At 39.6% G+C, this 24,402-nt stretch overlaps 1 protein-coding gene across 1 annotated transcript in view; it reads left to right on the forward strand.

Annotated features, from left to right (window-relative positions):
* The window catches only part of CPNE8 (copine 8), a 193,277-nt gene that overhangs the window by 47,635 nt on the left and 121,240 nt on the right, over positions 1–24,402 (forward strand). The window contains exons 4-6 of the mRNA XM_081083691.1: positions 1,725–1,828; positions 6,212–6,251; positions 24,308–24,384. Of these exons, the coding sequence (XP_080939817.1) occupies positions 1,725–1,828; positions 6,212–6,251; positions 24,308–24,384 (221 nt within the window). The remainder of the gene's footprint in view (positions 1–1,724; positions 1,829–6,211; positions 6,252–24,307; positions 24,385–24,402) is intronic.

Genomic DNA, 24,402 nt, shown 5'->3' on the forward strand with positions numbered 1-24,402 from the left:
TTTTGCCCTCAGTCGGTAGGAAGGCTGGGAGGGCTCAGGCTGTCTCTGGTTCAGATTTGCACTCCTTGACCCCTGCACTGCCTGCCTGGGGCTATTAGGTACCCGTTCTTGTTCCCATTCCCTGAAAGTGGGGACCATGGATAAGCTCACTGTGGAAGCTTTTCAGGTAGCATGTTCTATGCTGAAATAGAGGAGAGACCTAGAGAGAATGTCGATTTAGTAGCCACAGTGACTTAGGTCTGGACCCTCTGCTTGAATTCTGTAATCTTTAAAGTGGGACAAACATTACTCACTATTCAGGGTTATGATAAAAATTTAAAGTAATGTGTGAAAAGTGCTTAGAACCAAGTAAGTACTCAGTAGTGGCTGTCATCATTATTATTGTTCAAAGTAAATGCTCAGTATTTTGGAAATGTTGAATTAGTTACCTTGGTTATGGTTTATATATATGATATTTATCCATGATTTAAAACATTGCCCAGTGCATAAGCCTCTGCAAACTAGTTCTTATTTGGATAATTAGCAATAGCCATGGTAAGTCCTTTGTCATTGGTATTTTGTACCATCGTTTCATTATCAAAATTTATGTTAGCTCATGACCTTCACTTTTTAGTGGATTAGCACAGTTCTTTTGTTCCTATTAAAAGGATAGTTTTTCCTTGAACTTGAATAAAAGTTGGTTCTCTGATAAGACAGCATGCATAATGCTGTTCAGAACCAGAGGTTCAAATTCCCTCATTAGAATTCCATGACAACAGGAGGGTAAGAATGTGAGCCTAATACAAAAAAGAGATAAAAAGTTTCTGCTTGATCTTAGGAGGCAGTGCCTGGTGGCCTTCCTTCACATTGAAAGGAAAGGAAGTCTAGATGTGGAGTTTTCTTTCTTGGTTTCACATCCCCTAAGTTGGGGAAACTTATTTTTTCTGAGTAAAAATGCAATGTACTAGCTTAAAATGTGTAAAGAATCATAGATTCAGTGTTGGCTGTCTAGGTACCATAAGAATGAAAACAAAACAAAAACCAAGTGATTAAAGTGTATAATAGAGTATAAAAAACTTCTGCCCAAAACATGGCTAATCACTGTATTGTGTAGAGCAGCGGTTGCCAACCGGCGGTCCGCGGACCACTAGTGCTCTCTGGGCCAGTCCTACATATCCTGGCTATACCCTCACCTCCTCTCTCACACCTACATCCCATTGGCTCTACCTCCAGGTATAAGAATCCAATCACTTCTCTCCCCCCACTCCTTCTCATCGGCTGGGGCTGAGCTGTTGTCACCTCTGTGAGGTCCGAAGGTTGGCGACCACTAGTGTAGAGGACTGCTTGATTATGAATACTTTGACTCCTCCAAGTGTAAGAATATGTGTTGCTTAGATGAGTTATGCACTAGGTTAGGCAAAATATATGTGGTGAATTTAAATTAAGATAGAAATAACTTTTTTTGATTAGAAAGGGATTTGGCGTTCAGATGGGGAGCAAAGGGGAAGCCTTTTATATGAATTTTCAGAAGCTGCTTTTCTAGTAATTTGAATGAACTCAGTGCTCATGTTCTGATTCCCATAAATAAGAGGGAATGATTTGATCTCTAAAAACTTTCTGCAGGACTTTATTTTATAAAATCACTTGGATATTTGTTGTTTATATTTTCAAGGAACTATGTTAATACTAAGTTGATCCTATAAAAGTAACGCAAGGCTTGATTTAACCTCTCTCTCCCTCAACAGTTTGGAAGGACTGAAGTAATTGATAATACACTCAACCCGGATTTTGTAAGAAAATTTATTCTGGACTACTTTTTTGAAGAAAGAGAGAATCTTCGTTTTGACTTGTAAGTTCTACTAAAACTTGCATTTGAAAGAATTAATATTTAAAGGCAATTTTAATAACCTAAGGCTGGGTCCTATGGTTGCACTGAATACTAGATTATATTGTCAGGAAACTAGATTAATTTTATTTAGCATGTGAGCTGAGCATTGCCATAGTACTGCTGTGCATTTTACAGGTTTTTGGTTGTATGTCTCTTGAAATAGTAAGTGAGCAATTTAACCATGCAGAAATGCTGAGCAGTATATATGGACATTCTTTCAAACTGTCCTATGCCTTAATCTTGCAAGTTCTGCCTGTACTCCACAATGATCTCATCTACCCATGGGGGATGTCTCTCAGATCTTTAAGTTTCTTTCAGCTGCCTCTTTATATAGTACATGCATCCCTGCCTAACTATGGTTTCTTTTTATCACATCATGCCTTATATTTCCAAGGCCCGGGATGCTTGATAATTTTGGCATTTTCAATATTCCTGTGATTTTTGATACTGTATCAGCCATATTAAAATACTATTGTTAACATCAACTCCCTGTTCACAGAGAATCTGGAGTCAGTCTGCTTGTAAGATAGTATCATTGAGTTTTTGTTCCACAGAGATAAACTGTGGTGATTGTTGAACTTCCTGGATTTTGTTAAAAGGAAATCTATTGAGAAGGAAAAGTATGTTATATTATAATATGTGCTTAAAATATTGAAATAATTAAAGAGAGTTTATGAACATCATGTGTATTTAAAGAGGCCAACCTTATTTTGAATAACTTAAAACAATGAAGTATACTTAGTGGAATGTCATGATTTCCTGACCATGTTTATCATGGAGATTGCATATAGTGTTGTTATTTAAAAAACATATAAATCAGGTTGAATGCAGTTTGATTTTCCCATTGTTCAGGGCCTTCAGAGTAATTTTAAAAATCTATTTTCCTTTTTTCTTACATCAGCATGGTACCCCCTTAATTTTCCCCTCTATTTTAGACTTAACTTTATCCAAAAACCAGCCACTATTTCATGATTCTTTGTTTCTTTTTATTTCCCTTTCTCTCTTTCTTCTTTCTCATTCATCTGTATTGTTTTCTCTCATTTAGAAGTTAAACATATTTATTATAAACTTTAAATAATATTGGCATTGAAAAAGTGAAAGTTTCTTGTTACACCAATACCAAAAAATTGTTTTAAGTTTTCCAATAACTGTCCCAAATCTGTCAATTCCAGTTTTCCCTATTGGTTAATGGGTCCTTTATTTAATATTCTAAATTCATGACTTTTGAGTGACTTTTTTTTATTAGAACCATCTTACTTTTAAAAAAAAAAATATATATTTTATTGATTTTTTACAGAGAGGAAGGGGGAGGGATAGAGAGTTAGAAACATTGATGAGAGAGAAACATCGATCAGCCACCTCCTGCACATCTCCTACTGGGGATGTGCCCACAGCCAAGGTACATGCCCTTGACCGGAATGGAACCTGGGACCCTTGAGCCAAATCGGTTAGGGCAAGAACCATCTTACTTTGAATCGTTATGCACTCTTTACTTTAAAACTTTCATCTCAAACTTAATTCACAACCTCTCTTCTCCATTGGAGCTACCCTCTCAGCTACTTGTAGGAGAAAAGGGAGGTGGACGAGCAGAAAGGTAGGGGAGTGGGAGGCAAAGATGTGGCTCTCCTACCTCCTGAAAAATCTCCAGGGGTGGGCAAACTTTTTGACTGGAGGGCCACAATGGGTTCTTAAACTAGACCGGAGGGCCGGAACAAAAGCATGGATGGAGTGTTTGTGTGAACTAATATAAATTCAAAGTAAACATCATTACATAAAAGGGTATGGTATTTTTTTTTTTAGTTTTATTCATTTCAAAAGGGCCGTAGTTTGCCCACGGCTGATTCTAGAGTAGACAGTAGAGGGTACCAACCTCCAGGGACCTGTGTTAAGCACTTGTCTTCCTCATCGTGGAGGAGGAACTAAATAGACCATTGTTCCTTGTTCCTCAGCTCTCAGCAGGCATTTCCTGGGGCTGAACTGACATTCTCTTCCCCTGGCAGCTGCAGGGTAGACCTGCAGGCAGGTTCAATCTCTAGCTGTCCAGGGATCCAGATGCTGTCCTCCCCTTCTGAGGAGCAGCCCAGGTTTTGGAGCGTCCCTTCCCTTGGCTTTGGGCAGTGAATGAAGCGCCTCCTGCCCTCCCTTTATGGGAATAGGCTGTCACTTTATGAGCAAGCTTCCTGGAGAAGGGTCTGACTCATCCAGTGGCAGCTCCGAGCTAACTATGATACTTGGCTTCTTTTGTTTTCAGCTTTGGACCTTAGTAGGAATTTTAGAATACAGGAATCATTCCAGTCCACATCTGCCACAGTGTAATAGAAAACAGCCCTTAGGATCCATCCAAAGCAGTTACTGCCAATCAGGTACTCTAATAATAGGATTTCGGTAGCTAGATGAAGTTGCTTACAAAATTCCCCTTAGTAAATTTAGGCACAGCGGGGTGCACAGTCCTCAGGGTAAACTACGGAGCTTCCTGCTTTGCAATGTATCCTCTCTTAAGCAGAGTATGGCATTCATAACCCCCTACCACCACCACCACGACCACACACACACTCTGTAACCATTAGGATGTAGTGTTATGTTCTGACTTGTGAGGGTGAGGACCACAGTTAGTCTTGATACTTTTAGAAATGTTAGAAGGAAAATTCCATTGATGGAAAAATCACTGTCATTTAGAATGCATTATAATTCAACATATCTGAAGCCTTTAGAGATATGCTATCAATTACCCATTTTGAGATAATAGCATTTAAAAAGCTTTGCTGAAGACAATGGGAGAGGGTTGTATTTGAAGGTAAATCTTTGTCATGAAAACCTAAACGCCTTTCTTTTTGCTTCCTGTAACAGATCACACCATGTAGTGTCTCCCCAGTCCACACTAAAGCCTTTATAGAAACCAGTTTCAAGGACTGAGTCTTGGGAAGGAGCCAGTGTAGTTATGTTTCACCTTTGATGTTACTACAGTTGCTAATTTCAGTCTTAGCCTTAAAAAAAAAAAAAAAAAGCCTTGAATAAGAACAATGTCTTGAGTAAGAAGTACTTTTTGTACTAACATCTGCTGGTCTTCAATAGATGCTGGCCATTTGCTGATATAAAATTCTAGGTTCCAGCTGTTGCGAGTGCCCAACACACCCTGTTTGGGAGGACAGTGATGTGTAATTCTTCTGAGGCTGGTATTTCCATCACGTCATTGTAAAGCCAGTCTGTGGTAACCGGTCTCGACTAGGGGTTAAGTGCACCTCTGTCCTGCATCAGTGCACTCGGTGAACTCCCATTCTTGGCCTTTCATTGATTGAGATGCTTTGTTTCTTTGTGAGAACATTCTTGCTTTGTGTGAGGGAAGACTTTAATTAACCTTAAAAAAAGGCAGTTAATTTTTTGTAGGAAGTTATGCATAAGGGATGTGCAAGGAATATGATTTGGGAGGAAGACTGGAACGAGTACAAATATTTTCCTATTCAAGAATTTGGCAAATTCTGGTTGTTTTGACTATCAGTGATTTTACCATTTCTACAAATTCTTTAAGAAGAGGAGCCAAAGTGGTAGTGAATGATGTCTTCCCGGTATCTCTTCAAGAAATCATTTATTTCAGTACAACTAGTCTAAACAGGACATATAGTAATCCTGTAGAAACACATTTTTCTTATTATAACATACATGTTTTCTCCAAGTTCTGTGATTGGGGAAAAATAATGTCTCCTTACTTTAGCCAACTTTCCAATTTAACAACAGCATTTAAGATATTAAATAAGAATTAAAATGCATGCAAATGACAGCCTGTGCCCTACCCGGTTTGGCTCAGTAGATAGAGCATTGGACTGTGGAGTGAAGGGTCCTGGGTTCGACTCCTGTCAAGGGCACATGCCTTGGTTGCGGGCTTGATCCCCAGTAGTGGGTGTGCAAGAGGCAGCCAGTCAATGATTCTCTCTGATCTTGATGTTTCTATCTCTCTCTCCCTGTCCAAATCTATAAAAATATATTTAAAAAAATAAAACAAAAAACAAACAAAACCCCCCAAAAACAAGTGGCACCCTGTTATCAGCCTCTCTGCTTCTTTTTTAATGATCCAGAGAAGAGGAATTGCAGTTTTGGGGGAATTTTGAAGAGTATTAGAACACTATTTGCTTTGCAGGAAAGAGAAGTTTTAAACTTGTATTTTCAAGCAGCAAAATTGATGACTGAAATATTAGGACTCCTACTTAGGTTGTAGAAGTAAAAATTTCTCTCCCCACTGATATAATTTTGAATGCTTTCTATATTATTTATGTTTTTAAAAAAATGCTGATATTTTTCTCTAGTTGTGTGTTATGGAAATAATTGGAGTTTCCCATTTTAATCTTTTAGGTACGATGTTGATTCAAAGAGCCCCAACTTGTCCAAACATGTAAGTTCATATTTTATGTTTTTTATGATGATTTAATAACATAAACCATAATATCATGATTTATGATGGATATTGATGTTGATTTATTAACATTAAACTGACATGCCTATAACCTTCCTGTAAGAATTGTCATAGAAAATAAATGACAATTTTAAAGAACCCTAGAATAACATTTAGAAGAGCTTTTTACAGAAAGATACCTCAGTATGTGAAATGGATTAGTCTCATCTACTTTTTATTTTTTAAAGAAATGATGTCAGTTTCCTGTAATGTTTGAAGCTGGGTGAGGTTTAGAGTGATGAAATAGCGAGTCTGTGTCCTTTTGGGAGGCTTCACTTCTGAGAGAATGGGAAGTACGTACTTGGGTGTAGGCAGAGTGACTACTATCCCGCCGTCCTTGTAGCTCATTTGTTCATCAGTATTTTCTAAGTACGTCCTCATGCTGTCTCCCAGCCCAGCTTCTGAGGGGACAGTATGAGCAACACAGACATAGAGTCTGTCCTCAAGTCACTTACAGTCTCTTTTTTCCTGTTCTTTCCATTCCTCTATTGTTAAGAGCTGCTCTGCTCACCTGGGGAATTTACAGGTTCAGGGCATCAGAGGGAGGCAGATAAAGAGGCAGAGATAGGAAGGGAGGGATGAGAGTGGGGCTCTCTGGCTAGTCATCGGTGGCCCAGATCAGCTTGTTTGTTGACCTGTGGGATTGGAATTAGGCCAGGCCTAGCAGGAAGGGCTGAAGAGGGTTGAAAAGAGCATCCTGAAAGGGACTTAACTGGGTGTCACATGAAATCTGAGTACAGAGAGAGAATTGGCAGCTGCACCAGGGCTGAGAGGCCAGCGGGACCACTGTCCAGGCCCGGAGGCTCAGGAGGGTCAGATTGTCCACCTTCCATGGTTGTAGGCTATTACCTAGGCTCGAATATATATGAGATATGATTACATGTGTTATCTGATATATCTGATTTCCAGTGCAGTTTGGAGAGGAGGAATGTTTTCTTTAGAGAATTGAGGTGACATAAGGGGTGAGCCCAAGCTCAGAGACTGATTTGGGGAAATTGGGAGGCTGGGTATGGTGGTAAAAATAATAATTGACTGATCCTTTCTTTCATGGAAGGAATATTTATTTTTGTTATGAAGCATAGAACAGAAGCATTTGAAGAAAAATTCAAAGAACCGTCTGTTTTAGTTACTTTTCCACAGATTGAAGAAAAGTACTGTAATAAGCTCATCCTTTTCCATAAGTAAAATTCAGTGCATTTGCCATGTCACCTTCCTTCTCCTCATGATAAGATTGATAGCATTGTAGCTGGACATTTAAATTATCCATAGCTTTGTATTGGAAGTTTTCTAAATTTCACTGGAAGGATCAGAAAAGGAGCCATGTTTTTTAGGCAAAATTACTTAGTTGCTAGGAAAGAAAATGCATTCACTTATCTCACATGCAGGTGGTTTATTAAAGGGATTTAGGAGCATTTCGTGTGGTGTGTAACTTGCCTTTATGGGAATAAACTGCAGTAGAAACAGGCACAGTGGATTGGGACTGAGGCAGCTATTCATTCTCTCTCTCTCTCTCTCTCTCTCTCTCTCTCTCTCTCTCTCTCTCTCTCTCTCTCTCTCTCTCTTCTTTCTCTCTCTCCCCTCTTTTTTTGATCCCTTTCAGGCCACATATTCTTTGCACTGACTTTTCTCTGAGCTTCTGTTTCTCTCTGAAGATCACAGTTCTCTGTTTATTATTGTGTATATAGGGAAAATGACCTCCTTAACCCTGAGCGGACCTACTCTCCCTGATGTGGTTTCTGCATTTCTTGTTCAAACTAATCTTCAGAGGGAATGATAGCTGGGCAGTGAAGGACACTCCCATGGGGATGGATATTTTGAGGGTGAGTGTGAAGGTGGTAACATGTGGTCCTAACCTGCTTAGTTGCCTTGAGTTCAGGGCAGGGAGTAGTAGTGGGATAGGAAGGTACCTCATATCTGATTAACTCTATCTTTCTTCAATAGTCAGTAATGTCTAAATATTATTATGCAAGAGATGTTTCTTTTTGAGTAGTCTCATTCTTTTATTTTTTTAAATTTATTTTTCAATTGCAATTGACATATAATAGTATATTAGTTTCAGGTGTACAACATAGTGATTAGACATTTATATTAATTTATAGTAATATAAATTACAGAGTGATCACCTTATGAAGTGATCACCCCAATAAATCTAGGATCCATCTGATACCATACAGAATTGTTACAGTCTTATTAACTATATTCCCTATGTTGTACATTACATCCCTGTGACTTTTTTTTTCTGTGACTATTTTTACAATTGGCAATTTGTACTTCTTTTTTGTTGTTGTTGTTATCTTCACCCAAGGATATTTTTCCATTGACTTTTAGGGAGTGTGGAAGAGAGAGGGAAAGACAGAGAGAAACATCGATGTGAGAGAAACACATCGATTGGATGCTTCCTGCATGGGCCCCTACCAGGACCAGGGCCGGGGAGCAGCCTGCAACCAAGGGACTTGCCCTTGACCGGAATCAAACCCGACACCCTTTGGTCCACAGGCCGATGCTCTATCCACTGAGCCATACTGGCTAGGGCCAATTTGAACTTCTTACTCCCTTTCACCTTTTCCACCAGTTCTCCTACCCCCAACCCCCATATCGTGATCATCAGCCTGTTCTCTGTATCTAGGAGTTTGTTTCTGTTTTGTTTGTTCATTTATGTTGTATTTCAGATTCCACGTATAAGTGATATAATAAGATATTTGTCTTTCTCTGATTCATTTCACTTATCATAATATTATATGAATCCATCTATGTTGCCACAAATGGCAAGATTATATTCTCTTTTTAGCTGAGTAATATGCCATTGTATGTATCCACCATAACTTCTTTATCGATTCATTTATCAATGGACACTTAGGTTGCTTTCATATCTTGGCTATTGTAAATAATGCTGCAGTGAACATAGAGGTACATATATCTTTTCAAATTAGTGTTTTGAATTTCTTTAGATAAATACCCAGAAGTTGAATTGCTGGGTCATATGGTAATTCTGTTTTTAATTTTTTGAGGAACCTCCATATAGTTTTCTATAGCACCAGTTTACAATCCCATTAATAGTGCATGCGAGTTTCCTTTTCTCTACATCCTCACCAACACTTGTTTTTTATTGCTTTATTGATGATAGGCATTTTAACAAGTGTGAGGTGATATCTCATTGTGTTTTTTATTTCCAGTTCTCTAATGATTAGTGATCTTGAGTATCTTTTCAAATGTCTGATGGTCATCTGTATGTCCTCTTGGGAGAAATGTCTATCCAGGTCCTCTGCCCATTTTTTAATTTGATTATTTGGGATTTTTTTTTTTTTTTTTTTGGTGTTAAGTTATATGAGTTCCTTATCTATAATAATAATAAAAGCATAATATCCTAATTAGACCAGACATCCAAACAACCTTCTGGACGTCCTCCCTGACGACCTTCCGGATAAGGCCAGGGGTGCAAAACCCAAGGCAAGCCCTGGCAGCTGTGAGGGCCGAGCCCCTTGTATGAATTTTGTGTATTGGGCCTCTAGTATATTTTGAATTTTAACCCATCATATGTATCATTGGGGAGTGTCTTCTACCATTCAGTAAGTTGTTTTTGTTTTGTTGATGGTGAGTTATGTCTTGTAGAAGTCATGAACGTACATATCTTTTCAAATATATATGTTTTGTAAAATAGCTTTTTTATTCCCATAAGAAAAGTTTTATGTCTTTCTCATGGTAATCATTCTTGACTGCTTTATCCACATGATATCGCCTTTACTATGTTCTCATCAGCATCCTTCTTTACAGAACAGCCTGGGTTTCTGTCAGAACTTCTTTTTCATTCTCCAACTTACTTTACTGCATTCTGGTTTCCATTTCTGCTTAAACTATCTGAATAGGTTACATTAAAATCTAGTGGCCTCTATTCATTCTTTATTTGAAATACTCCTTTGCCTTCCATGAAAATATCTCCCTTGCTTTTCCTATCTCTCTGCTTACTCGTTATCTACCATGGTTTAGTTTCTCCTTAATCTCCTATCTTTTACTATTACTGTTTCTTATGACTTTATTTTTAATTTTTATCTCATCTTCCTATACAAGCTCTTCTTTTGAGAACACAACCATTTCCATGATGTATCCTGATGACTCCCAAATGTCTAATCCCCCTGTAACCTCAGCAAAGCCAAGTTCCAACTGCTTGTTAAGTATTTCCTGTTAGATATTTTGTAGAAGATTAAAACCTATACATATATAAAATGTATAATCTTTTCCATCCCAAGTTTGTTTCTCTGCCTATATTATTTATCCAGCTTGAGAATTATCGCTAATATAGTAATACTTACTTGGTGGAATTACGCAGTGGAGTTCTCAAGTGCAGTTGTTTAACATTTCCCTCCCCTGTGTCTCAGGGTCTGTTTTCCTTAACCTTTCTCATTTAGAAAAAAAAGCTGTTAGGTTGAAATTTGGATGCATTGTCAACCCCTTATTTATTCATTTGATTGTTGGTTGGTTTGTTTATTCATTTATTCATTCATAGTAGTGAGGATGGATGCTATTGACCCACACAAGTCTTTATTATGACAAACACATTTCAAATTTCTGAAATGATTCCTTAAAAAATGATACATCTAGCTCTTGAACAACCAAGAATAAAAATAAATAATCAACAACACAGGCAATATTGGCTCATTGAACACCATAACACAGTGTTCTAGGATTCTTTCAAAAGGAACTGCGAACCAAATTGAGTTTGACTGAAAACACATTAAATCCACCTCTATCAAAGTCAGGGACTCCGGGATATTATGTCTGGGCCTTTCCACCCAAGGCTGGAGTGCTGCCTTTAGAGAACCGTGGTAGTCCCACCCCAGGGGAGATTTTGGAAATCTCTGGCAGCCCTGAGTCAATTGCAGAAAGTCATCTCTTTGGAAGTCATGTATGGAGGGGTCTCTCTTTTCCGCGTCCAACGGGGCTAGAGAGTGGTCCGGTTCTTTGAGTAGGGGCTGCTGGGGATTGAGAAAATGAAAGAAAGAGACAGAACACAAAGATGGAAGAAAAAAGCTGGTACCGGGTGGTACCGCTGTCCTCTTCTGATGGAGAGATGGAGACCCAGCACCAAACAGTGTTTATTTTATACCCCTAATACCAGGAAGTTGCACCAAAGGTCAAGACAAAGGAGATTATTTGCATTCTTGTAATGTCAGTTCTGGGTGGGCCTGAGTCCTATTCATTCCTGGTGATTGGCTGGATTTACATAATAAAATCCACTCCTCAGCACCTGAGCAAAAGTGAAGGTCAAGCTGAGAACACTTCTGCTTTTTTGGCAAAATGCGTATCCAGGACATGATTCTGCCCTGGATTCAGCTGACAATTTATTAAAGAAATGCCCATGTGCCTTCTCAGGGGCCCTCTACAGTCATGTTTCTCATTCAGTTATCTTTTTTTTTTTTATGAATCTTATTCCATTTCCTTGCCTGAATGGAAACTGAGCACTAACTCTTAACATCTTCCTTCCCCTGTATTTCAGGGTCAGTCTTCCTTAACTTCTTTTTGTCTCACACACAGTATCTAGTGAGGCAACAGGTTCTATTCATTCTAACAAAGACTTGTTTCTCTTCTGTCTTCTATACCTTCTGCTGTTACTGCTTTAGTTCAGATTCTCATCACCTTTGTCCTGGAATATTACATAGCCTCCTATGGTCCCTGTGGTTTATTTATCCTATATTTCAATGTTTTCTGTGCATTTTTCTCTGTTTTCTTAAATGTATTTAGTAAGCCATACAAATTAGTTGATAGGAACCTGAGTTTGTAAGTGGATGAATCATGTCAAAAGAGGAAAGAAAAGTGTTTTTGGGTTACTACAAGAATATTGTTAGAAATTAACATCAAAAGTCCTTCTTTATTTGAACACATCTGAGTACAGATTTTAGGCATAAGAGCACAGAACTCATTCAGCTCAAATGACTCAGGAAGCATTTGGAAGATCAGAGGAACCAATAAACAAGCTAAGTCTATTTCCTGAGAATACAGTTCTTTAAAAGCGCGGCTGTCTACCTGCCAATTTTGCAAAGTGAAATGAAAAGTGGAACCTTTTAGGAAATATTTCTAACTGCCTGGGCCTGCATGTGGAGCGCAGGCACTCAGCTTTTACAAAAGGAATTTAATAGCAAGAGAAACTCCTTAATAATAAAATAGTTTTCTTTTTCATTCTCATTTCTGATAATTTTGAAAGAAACCCCTCTGAGAGTGACTTTATTTGGTTTCTAGAACTTAAAGATCTTGGGTCTTAAATTTGGGGTACTATTAGGGAAAATGGAAATATAGGGCTGTACCTTAGATTTCTGACATTGTAAATGAACAGTTGGTAAGTTGATAAAGGATCAGTATAAATTTAATTGATACTATTGATGATGCAGAAGTTTTTAGTAGAGAAACAGTATGATCCAGGCTGACTTGTGAAATCTGGAACATATTCCTTTAGAGGATTTATCCATTTTATGATTCTCTGAGGAAATTACTTCACTAAAATATTATCCCCCCAAAGTGTTATATACTGTGAACAAAATCTGACATTTTGTTCAGCAGCTTTGTTCTCTAGTTGCTGTTCAACCCACTCATCTTAATGCCATTAGCAGAACTACATGGCATACTTTCATTTGCATAATTGCATCAGCCAAATTATTAATGAAAAGTTTAATAACAGGCCCATAATTGGTGTATCTAAGATTCTGCTTGGTGTTCTGAATCAGATGACAATGCAACTGTACTTGGTGCACTAAATTTTCATACCCATGAGGCAATCCAAAATGCATTTATCCATTTGGTTAACCTCTGAAGGTACCCACTAAAATTTTTGTTTTAAATGTGTTTATGGCTCACTGGATCATTGTGGCCACAAAACAACAACCTTCAGTTAAGGTGGGTATGGTCTTTACTATATTTTCTAAATGTTATCTATATAAACCCTCACATGCAGATCAGTTATATCTGAAAATTTTATTTGAAAGTTAATTGTTTGGGTCATGAACTGCATTTTCTCATAGGAGCAAGATTTTTTCATTAGAATAAAAGACCTCTTAAATAATAAATAATTGAACTGAATTCCAATGTATAATCATACAATCTGGCAAACAATCATATATTCTAGACAGCATTCTAGTGCTGAGGAATATAGCAATCAATAAGAAAAACATGTCCATGTTCTAAAATAGCTTACATTTTTGGAATTGGGTAGGTGGAGTGGGCAGATTTATTCAATAGAAATAAATGTAAATTAATGGTTAATATAACTTACTTTTTATAGCACTTATATTAATAAGATAGTGATACTGAGAGAGAATGACTGATGAAACCCATTAACTAGAAGCTTAGGTTTCTCTCAACCAGGCAGCATGATTCTGCATCAGTTCTCACCCTAGGACCATATAAAAGAGAAGTAGGAAACTATTGAAAGTCGAGGGGGAAAGTATTCCAGGCAGAAGAAGCAGCAGTGCAAAGACCTTGATTCAGGAAAAAGTTTGGAATATTGGAGTGACTGAAAGATAGCCACCGTCTATAGAGTATTGTGAGTGATGAGGAGAGCTGAATAAAGTAGTTTGGAAAGGTACACAGGATTCCGATGATGTGGAGATTTGTAGGCCATGGTTAAAAACAAGTTTGGTATTTTTTTCATGGATTTCACTGGAGGAGGATGAGATCTTATGGATACATTTAAATAATGACTGGAAGCTGAAGTGAGAATGGGGTAAGGAAGCCAGACTGGAGTTAAGGAGACTATTGGTGGAGGTCTGAGAAGATGTGATTGCTGATTGGCCCACAAGCTGGACCCAGGCAATCAGAGGCTCCCCTCCCACCCCCTCCCTGCCCCTGGCCTTCAAATGTTTGTTCTGCCCCATAGCTGGAGCCATTTCAAGAACACATTCTTGAGAGAGTAATGTGTTGTTAGACTGTTTGGACTGAATACATGACAGAACCCCATTAAGGCCTCTATATAAACTTTTGAGATTTTGGAGGGCGGAGGTAGTAACCAACTTGTTTTTCGGCTCCCCAAGATAAGTCTGGTGTGTAAGTTCCCTGGCTTATTAAAACTGTCACTACCAGTATGGAGTGGTCTGCCTCTTTCTTTGGTCTCGTCTTGCTTTTTGTGTTAGGGGGCAGTTTTCGATTTCACCCAGGGAACTCCCATAATTGGGAACCAACAGAGACCAGTTAAAGACTGTTGCAGGTTGGCTAGGTGCGCATGTGGTGGTTATAGCCCTTTTCGTGGTAAGAAGTGATCAGATATGCCCTGACCAGTTTGGCTCAGTGGCTAGAGCGTTGGCCTGCGGACTGAGGGGTCCCAGGTTCGATTCCGGTCAGGGGCATGTGCCTTGGTTCTGGGCACATCCCCAGTGGAGGGTGTGTGGGGGGCAGCTGATCGATGTTTCTCTCTCATCGATGCTTCTAGCTCTCTGTCCCTCTCCCTTCCTCTCTGCAAAAAAAATCAATAAAACAAAAAGTGATCAGATTTGGAATATATTTTGTTGTTGTGTTTTCTGATGAATTAGATAGCAGGTGTGAAGATAAGAGAAGTAAGAATGACTACTAGGTTAATGGTGAGAGCACCTGGATAAATGGTGATACAGTTTTTTTGCAGTGGGGTCCATTGGGAAGAGATTGAGAAGATGGAAGTGAGGATAGTGAAATCAGTGGTTAGGGCAGATTTATATTGTTTGAGACTCCAATAGAATCCAACTGGAGATACTGATGAGGCCATGACTGGAGACTAGAGATATAGACCTGGTAGCCATCAACCTATAAACTTGAACTCAATAAAGTTATTGAATAAAATTATAAATGGAGAAGAGGGGAGGATAGAGCCTAGACCCTAGGGGGAACTTCAGCACTTAGAACTTTGGTGGAAGATTACCAAAATTATCAACTTAAAAGGCGGGGGAGGACATGTCACTTTCCAGTTCAAACTCTCCAATGGTTTTCCTCCACACCTATGAGGGAATTCATGGTCTATCATGGGCCCTCAGTTCCCTCCTCTCCTTCCATTCTCTTTTTTGCTCATTCTCCGCTAGACCCACTGTCTCTCCTGCTTTTCCTTGAACACCCCAAGTATATTCTTATCTCTGGGCATTTGTTCTTGCTTTTTCTCCTACCTGGAATGATTTTATCCCCAATATTCACCTGGTTCTCTCCCTCCCATTGTTCAGATTTCTATTAAATTGTTAACCGAGAGCATTGTCTGACTGCCTAGTGTCCTCTGATGACTCTTCAATAGTAACTTTCTTTTTCTATGTAGCATGTTGTCTGGCCCTTATTAGATGATGAGAGCTAGCCTTATAAGCTATATTCAAGCTAAAGAATTGATGACTGGTACTCTATTAGTGGATTATGTTTCCATTTGCATTTTCAGTAGGGCCTTGTAGATCTCTCTTAGACTTTGAGACAGAGATAGGGACAATGCCTGAGGTATGTTTGATGATAGTATTTTCAGCACTTATTAAGTTATATTAGGTAGGATTGTTTATATGTAAAACTGGCCCTTACTCAGGACTTAGTATTTAATAATGATATTGTTCTATAGTTGTTATATTTAATATTATTATTTAATAATGATTTAATATGTTTCATAGTATTTAATAATAATATTTAGTAAGTTTTTCTAGTTGTTTGGCCTATTGATTTGTCTTGCCATGTTTATATAGTGAGAATATTTACTTATTTTCTGTTAGCATGTTACATTTCTCATTTATTTACTAATGAGTATCAGTATTCTACAAAAGTGATGTGCCTCCTTAAAGTAAATATTTTCTATAAATTTGTTATATTTTTGGATTATATAGTTTTATTTTAAAATCTATTCATATTATATAGTTAGCAAGTGTTAAATATATATGTTGTCGATAATTTTTAAAAAATTGCTTAATTTAGATCAATGACCACTTACTCATTGTTGAAAGCTTAAATTTCATTCAACTGCCTTACTTAACTGCCTTAATTTGGACTCTTAGCAAACAAAAAATATTTTGAAAATTAACAATTATCCTGGGGGAAAATAAATTAAGCTTTAGAAAATAATTTTGAAATTGTATTTATAATTTAACTACTGATGTCTGAGTGTAGAAATTTTTATGAATCTTGAATGTAGAGTTAGCATTTTGATTTGTAGACCAATCTATTCATTAAAAAGAAAATTCTTGCTGAAAACAAAAGCTTTTATAGTAATGCTAAAGTGTGACATCTTTTTTCTACTAAAATATTGAATCCAATTGTTTCATATTAAGGTTGCCTTATTCTCCCAACAATATATACATGTGCTAACAACCATTAAGTTAGTATGAGTCATTACTAAACCGAAGAAGCACTTTTTTTGATTATTAGGAGTTGCTGCTATATTAGTACATAGTGCATAATATAACAAAGTCACATCTTGATCTTTATAGTTGATATGATTTATATTAATTAATTAAATAACAAAGTAAGTCAGCAATATTAGCAGGGAGTGCCAATAATGAAATAGTAGTAGATAATAACAGTAAAATTTAAAAGGCAATAGAAACTTTCCTCACCAATGTTTTTTTTTTTCTTACTTGGTTAAAATATTGTAAAAGCAAGACATTTTGTATAACTTGTTCTCTCTTGCTCTTACTGGCATAGTGTGACTGTGTTTAGAATCAGTATAATGAACACAAGGTAGAAGGAATTAATGGAAGCAAATCATGACTCTATCTTATCAAGAAATTGATTAACTCCTGGATAGTTGACTGCACCCAATTACTGTGCTGCATTAAAACTAGCTATCAATAGTCTAGTCAATGCCTCTTAATTTAAATTATTTATTAATTAGAGATATTATATTTCAGGTGTTCATTGGACCACTTTATAAAACAAGAAAGCCATTTAAAGATTAGCATTGTAGACATTTTAGGAGAAAGATACCATGCTATTGAATACTTATGAAATTATTAATGATGATGCAAGTGATAAACTGCAGGCATTAGTTTGCTTTCTAATAGTATAGAAATCATAAATTTCACTTTCCATTATTGCCTCCTGGTTTATTATACCAGTGGTTTGATTTGAAAAACTGTTCTTTTTTCATATATATATATATATATATATATATATATATATATATATATATATATATATATTAGAGGTCTGGTGCACAAAATTTGTCCACGGGTTGCTAGGCCTGGCTGGCGATCAGGGCTGATCGGGGCCAGGCCAATCAAAATTTGTCCATGGGTCGCTAGGCCTGGCTGGCGATCAGGGCTGATCGGGGCCAGGCCAATCAGGGCCGGGCCAGAGAGGAGGCGACGGTCACTGGGCCGGGCGTTGAAGGAGCAGACAGCCAACGCCAACTCTGCCATTGTTGGCACCCCGCCACTGTGCAGTTCCCCCCTTCCCCCACTTCTCCTTCCCTTGTTGCCAGCAGCTGGGCAGCAAACCGATTGGGGCCTGCTGGCCGGGGGGAGGGATGGGGTACAGGAGGTTGGCCACCAGCCCCGAGGAGGGAGCGGCCCTTGGCCCCCCTGGGAAAGGAGCCGCATCTGCTGCCACCCACCCCTGGTTCCCTGTCCCAGCCCGGGGGCCAGGGGAGGGACTGGGAGGTTGGCTGGCTGGGGGAGGTTGGCTGTGGGAATTCACTGACCATCAGGGAGCAGTTCCTGCATTGAGCGTCTGCCCCCTGGTGGTCAGTGCATGTCATAGCGACTGATTGTTCTGGTCATTTAGGCTTTTATATATATAGACTAGTGGTCTGGTGCACGAAATTCCTGCATGGGGGTGGTTCCCTCAGCCCAGCCTGCACCCTCTCCAAGTGGGGACCCCTTGGGGGATGTCCGACTGCCTGCAGTTGGACATCCCTCTCGCAATCTGGGACCGCTGGCTCCTAACTGCCTCTGCCTGCCTGCCTGCCTGATCACCACTAACCTCTCTGTCTGCCTGCCTGATTGCCCCTACCTGCCTCTGCCTGCCTGCCTGATTGCCCCTAACTGCCCCTGCCTGCCTGCCTGATTGCCCCCAACTGCCCTCCCCTGCCAGCCTGGTTGCCCCCAACTTCCCTTCTCTGCTGGCCTGATCTCGCCCCCAACAGCCCTGCCCTGCTGGCCTGATCTTGCTCCCAACAACCCTCCCCTGCCAGCCTGGTCGCCCCTAACTGCCATGCTGCCAGCCTGGTCTCCCTTCACTGCCCCCCTGCCGCCCTGGTCACCCCCAACTGCCCTCCTGCCGGCCTGCTCGCCCCCAACTGCACCCCCTGCCAGCCTGATCACCCCACACAGCCTGCTGTTCAGTCGTTTTGTTGTCCCTCACTAACCACCCTGCTGGCCTGGTCACTCCACGCAGCCTGCAGTTTGGTCATCCGTCCAGTTGTTTTGGTCGTGATGGCCCCTGGCTTTTTATATAGTAGAATATTAGTTAAGATATTAGATAAAGTTGGTGTATAAGACACATTCGGATTTTATTATTTATTTATTTATTTATTTATATTTTTATTAATTTCAGAGAGGAAGGGCGAGGGAGAGAGAGTTAGAAACATCAATGATGAGAGAGAGAGAGAGAGAGAGAGAGAGAGAGAGAGAGAGAGAGAGAGAAAGAGAGAGAGTCATTGATCAGCTGCCTCCTGCAATGGGGGATCTGGCCGCAACCCAGGATGTGCCCTGACTGGAAATTGAACTGTGACATCTTGGCCCATAGGTCGATGCTCAACCACCGAGCTATGCCCCCCGGGCCGGGTTTTATAATTACACTCACTCCAAATAAGCATTTATATTGACCATGAATGTAAAGTAGTTTTAGAAAAGAAATATATTTTTTAATTCAGATAATTGTAGTGTATCTCGAGTACTGGCATCTAGTAGTGATACATTTTGAGTATATGGTAATATTCTTTTAACACCAGGGAAGTAGAGAGGAGAAGAGGGGAATATATTTCTTAGACACTTACCATGTTCCAAGTCTCTTTTCTAAGTGCTTTACATATATTATCTTATTAAGTCCTCTCAAGAATATAATATGTAGGTATTATTATCTTTTTAAAAATATATTTTATTGATTTTTTACAGTGAGGAAGGGAGAGGGATAGAGAGTTAGAAACATTGATGAGAGAGAAACATCGATCAGCTGCCTCCTGCACACTCCCTACTGGGGATGTGCCTGCAACCAAGGTACATGCCCTTGACCGAAATCGAACCTGGGACCCTTGAGTCCGCAGGCTGATGCTCTATCCACTGAGCCAAACCGGTTAGTCTAGGTATTATTTATTATGTCTATTTTATAGAGTAGGATACTGATGCATAGAGACATTAATAAATGGTCAGCCAGAATATAAACACAGGTAATACAGTATAGATCCTCATAATTTTCACTGTCAAGGAATATGTTATACTGCTTTGGTATGTAAAAAAATAAATGTATGTAAAAGATCTTTTTAAAAGAACATATAGGAGTCATTAAAACTGGTAACTAGCAAGTGAGCAAAGAGACCAATAAACAATACCAGTTTATTTAAAAGGCAAAGTGTATTACCTTTTAATATGTGCAGAATTATTAATAAATACAATACATTATTAATTATTAATAAATAAAATACATAGAATTAATGTAATTATTATGAACATAGAGAAGTAGCTACATTATATAAAATGTAAATGCATAGAATTGATCAGTAACTATTGGTACAAAGGAAATAATAAAGTAATAATTTTGAAGAAATTAGAATATTATGCTCCTTTATACAGTTATGCAGTTAAAGTAGATATTCCCCTGAATATTAACAGGGAAGAGAAAAGAAACATAAATCCTATACTAATAAAAGAGAAAAATGGTAATTGGCGTACGAACGATACCTTTTTCATTGGCTAATCAGTGAGATATGCAAATTAACTGCCAACTAAGATTGGCAGTTAACCGCCAAAAAAGATGGCGGCTAATTTGCATATTGCAGGCAGGATGGTACAGCGCCATCAGAGAGCGGGTAGGGGGTGTGAGTGCCAGCGGTTGCCCGGACCCGATCCGGCTGGCAGATCCGGATGCGGGCCGGCGGGGCGGCTGCGGTGTCTGCCCGCACTCACGCCGCCAACCCGCGTTTGGGGCGTGAGTGCTGGCGGTCCCCGGGGACCAGATCCTGCTGGCTGACCAGGACACAGGCCGGCGGGGCGGCTGCGGTGTCGCCCTACTCACGCCCCCAACCAGAGCGGGTTGGGGGCGTGAGTGCCAGCGGTTGCCCGGACCCGATCTGGCCGGCAGACCTGGACGCGAGCCGGCGGGGCGGCTGCGGTGTCCGCCCCACTCACGCCGCCAACCCTGGGCAAGGGGCTGATCAGGCGATCGGAGGGTGATGGGGGTCTACGCCTCTGGCCAAGGCATCAGGCCTGGGAAAGGGGCAGAGCCAGCAATCGGAGGGGTTTGGGGGTCCCCTGCCCAGGCCTGACGCCTGGGCCAGAGGCATCAGGCCTGGGCTGGGGGCAGAACCAGTGATGGGGGGAAATGAGGGTCCCCTGCCCGGGCCTGACGCCTCTGTCAGAGGCATCAGGCCTGGGCAAGGGGCCGATCCTGCGATTGGAGGGTGATGGGGGTCAACGCCTGAGGGCTCCCAGTATGTGAGGGGGGCAGGCTGGGCTGAGGGACACTCCCCCCCCCCCCACCCAGTGCACGAATTTCGTGCACCGGGCCCCTAGTGTATGTAATAATTAGCTGGAATCTGATGCTATAGCAATGCTTCCCTGGATTTTGAGCTGTGGTACCTATAATAATAAAAGCATATATGCTAATTAGACCAGACATCCTTCGGGACGACCTTCTGGATGAAGCCAGGGCTGCGAGGGAAGCCCGGGTCCCGGGTGCCAGAGGGAAGCTGGTGCCAGCAGCCGGGGGAAGGAAGGCCTACTATTGCACGAATTTCATGCATTGGGCCTCTAATAATAATAAAACTAGATTATATTGGTATTGGAATAATCCAAACACTCCCTCTGATTTGCTAATATTGTTAACTACCTGTGCAATGCACAGCTCATGTTATTGTTGTCATGCTTTGCATTGCTGTGCTGTATGCCTCTTGTCTCTGCTTCTCACAGCTGGGCCTTTCCGTTTTAACTAGCAGATGCGGTTCAGGGCAACATGTGGATGCTTTTCACAGAGTGATATAATGCATCCAATAGGTAATAGCAGTATGGTTTATGTACGTCTACACTAATTTCAGAATTAAGTTCTGTGTATTATTTAGATTATAACGTAAAAATTAACTCAGCAAATATTTATTGACCTCACGGTCAGTTTGGGAAAAGCCCAAGAGTTAATAGGATTAAATACTTTGAAGTTTTTCTCAACTGACAGCCACCCCAGACTACATTTGGTCTATGTGTGTGAGCTGGGGAAAGGTTCCTAGATTTATTACTGGAAATACTAATATGACTATAGTATAATGACTCATAAACTGGAAAAAAAACACCACAGTAAGAGATAATAAAGCAGTTCATGTTATATACCTAGATTTTATTTTTATATTTATCTAACTACAGACTGTCTAAGAATATCCATTATAGGACACTAATTATATTACTAATATTGTGTAAATGCATAGGACATGTGAGCCATTGAGATGACCAAAGAATGGGTTCAGTGTTGACAAATATTATATTCTGATCTTTGCATTTTGAGTAGTAAATCTGTTCCTTGATAGGGAATACGCTAGCAGAGACAGTGTAAAACAACTACAGAAATGCCATAAGTATTTAAGGACAAAGTGTGCAATAACTATGGAGATAATGTGTGTAGGTGCATTCTATATCTTTTTGTTGCACATTTTATTCATTTTATTATTTTAATTTCCGTTTTGTGTCCAGCAATGGTGATATTTGTCTGTTCATTGTTTGATAGTAGTATGTGAATCCTCGGATATTGATAATATGCTCAAGACTTTCGTTTTATTTTCTTTGATAACTACAGCACAGAATAACTTTTACTCAGACATGTTAGTCCATTGTCCAGAACCCTTTAATATGTAGCATGTGCAGCTTCCCATCAATATCAGTATCTCTGGAAAAGAATTCTGGATCCCTCATATATGATTTTTGCTGCTCATTCAGAAGAGCAATGATAGATTCCAAATCTTTAGTATTTAGCCCTAACTATATGCAGTGAGTCTTAGAAAAATTTAGGGTTGCTTAAAAAACCCAGAAACATTTTTGAAGTCTAGTTTGAAAATGGAAAAGACATAGAATTACTAAGAATATTTAATTTAAATATGTGACAGCTTTACCTTTAGTACTTTTTCCCTATTTGAAAGCAAAATTTTAGATGATTTGCAACTTTATGAAAGTATTGTCATTCCGTCAGCCATCACGTTCCAGGTCCAGATTATTTTCTGTCTCTCTCTCCCTCTCAATACTGTACCCCCTCCCCACAATGTGCAAGTACAGTTTACACCAAATCCCGTCACTTTTCTGTGCACTGTTCCCTACTATTTTCTGCAACTTCAGTTTGATCCTTAACACTATGCTTCTTCTTAATTGCTATCGCCTTCTGATTGATCTGGCTTCCAGAGTTTTCCTCCCTCCTCAGTCCATTCTGCAAGCTGGTACCTAAGTAATCTTCAGAATGCTTCTGATTTTCCTAAGGCAAACTTCTTTTTTTTTTTTTTTTTTTGCCTGGCCAAGGGACCCTCCACAGTCTTGCTCTTCATCTTCATTTCTGCCTTTTAATTTGGACCCAGTCTTTCCTCATTATGGATGTGCCTATAGCTCTGATCTGTTCTCTAGGACTAGAGTGGCCAGCTTTCTCCTCTCCATGATCTTATTCCTACCTGGCTCTCAAGTCTTACTTCCTTTGGGAAAATAGCTCCCTGACTAGCCTAGCCTACAGTGGTCTTTTTCTCTCTCATGGGCCTTAGAGCACCCTTCCTTCACTTCCCTACTTTTTTTTTTTTTAACTGAATTACATTGTTTTTACTTTTGTGGCTTTTTAGTCATTTCAAATTTTTAGTAAAACTTAAAACAACATTTTGTTCGCTGTCATTCTTTTTCCCTTCTTTCTGGAGCTTTGTCTGGCCCCATTCACTGCACAAATTTGGGGAGATCGCCCACTTTTTTCTTTAGGGCAGATCGCAGTTACATACGGGCTCAACTAGAAAGTGGCTCTGCCTAAACCATCTCCATATTTCTTGCCCGAAATATCCAGATGATGTTGGAGCCCTTATTTTGTTGGCATGTGAAGCTGCATTGCATTTATGATATTTAACTTCTTAGGCAGCATATCCACGTAGAATATGAGTTAGCTCTGACTTTGCTGCTTAGAGACTGCTTAAAACATGGGTACATCAGCCTCCTAGAAGTTTAGTTTCTTTTTATGTGAAATGAAGCATTAATAACGGATCTTGCATTTTGAAAGTTAAAATCATCGAGTGTACTCTAATGAACTTTATAGTGTTTTATACTTGACCCAGTTTCAGGCACTTACATATGTACTAACATCAACTCATGCAGTAAACTGATTGAACCCTCAAAACAAGTTTGTGAGGGGGGCTCATACAGGTTAGAGAAGAGGAACCTGGTGAGAAATCATGTGCACAGTCACAGGCAGTGGAAGTGGTACTGGAAAGACACGTGGCAGTGTGGCTCCGGGACCGGCTGTAGCCAGGACCTCTCTGTAAGTGGCGCTGGTACTGTTAGCCACGACTGTTCTGTGCTTTCCCACTTTGCCTCCTCAGCCAAAAGCTTAGCGGATTCAGAGACATCCAAAGGCAAGCCAGTGGTGACTTCAAATCTTGGAACTTTTCCCCATTTCCATTTTAATGTGAAAAATGAACGCAATGTCTAAATACAGTAACAAACCTGCCCGGGGATTAAAAGGACAAAATACTGTATAAACTTAGGAGAGAATCACATTGCTAAAATGAATGCATATTGAGCTTATTTTATTTAATATTAGAAGTTAGAGAAGTCAGCATTTCAGTAATGAAGGCAATGCAAGTGTGATTTACAAAATATATAGTATAAGACAGCCTGGGAACTCATAAACTTTAATTCTTTTGTCTATTTTAGGACTTTCTGGGACAAGTGTTTTGTACATTGGGGGAGATTGTTGGTTCACAGGGAAGTCGCCTGGAAAAGCCAATAGTGTAAGTATTTTTAAATTC

The sequence above is a fragment of the Myotis nattereri genome (genome assembly GCF_964212035.1).
Source record: "Myotis nattereri genome assembly, chromosome: 2".
Lineage (NCBI taxonomy): Eukaryota > Metazoa > Chordata > Mammalia > Chiroptera > Vespertilionidae > Myotis > Myotis nattereri.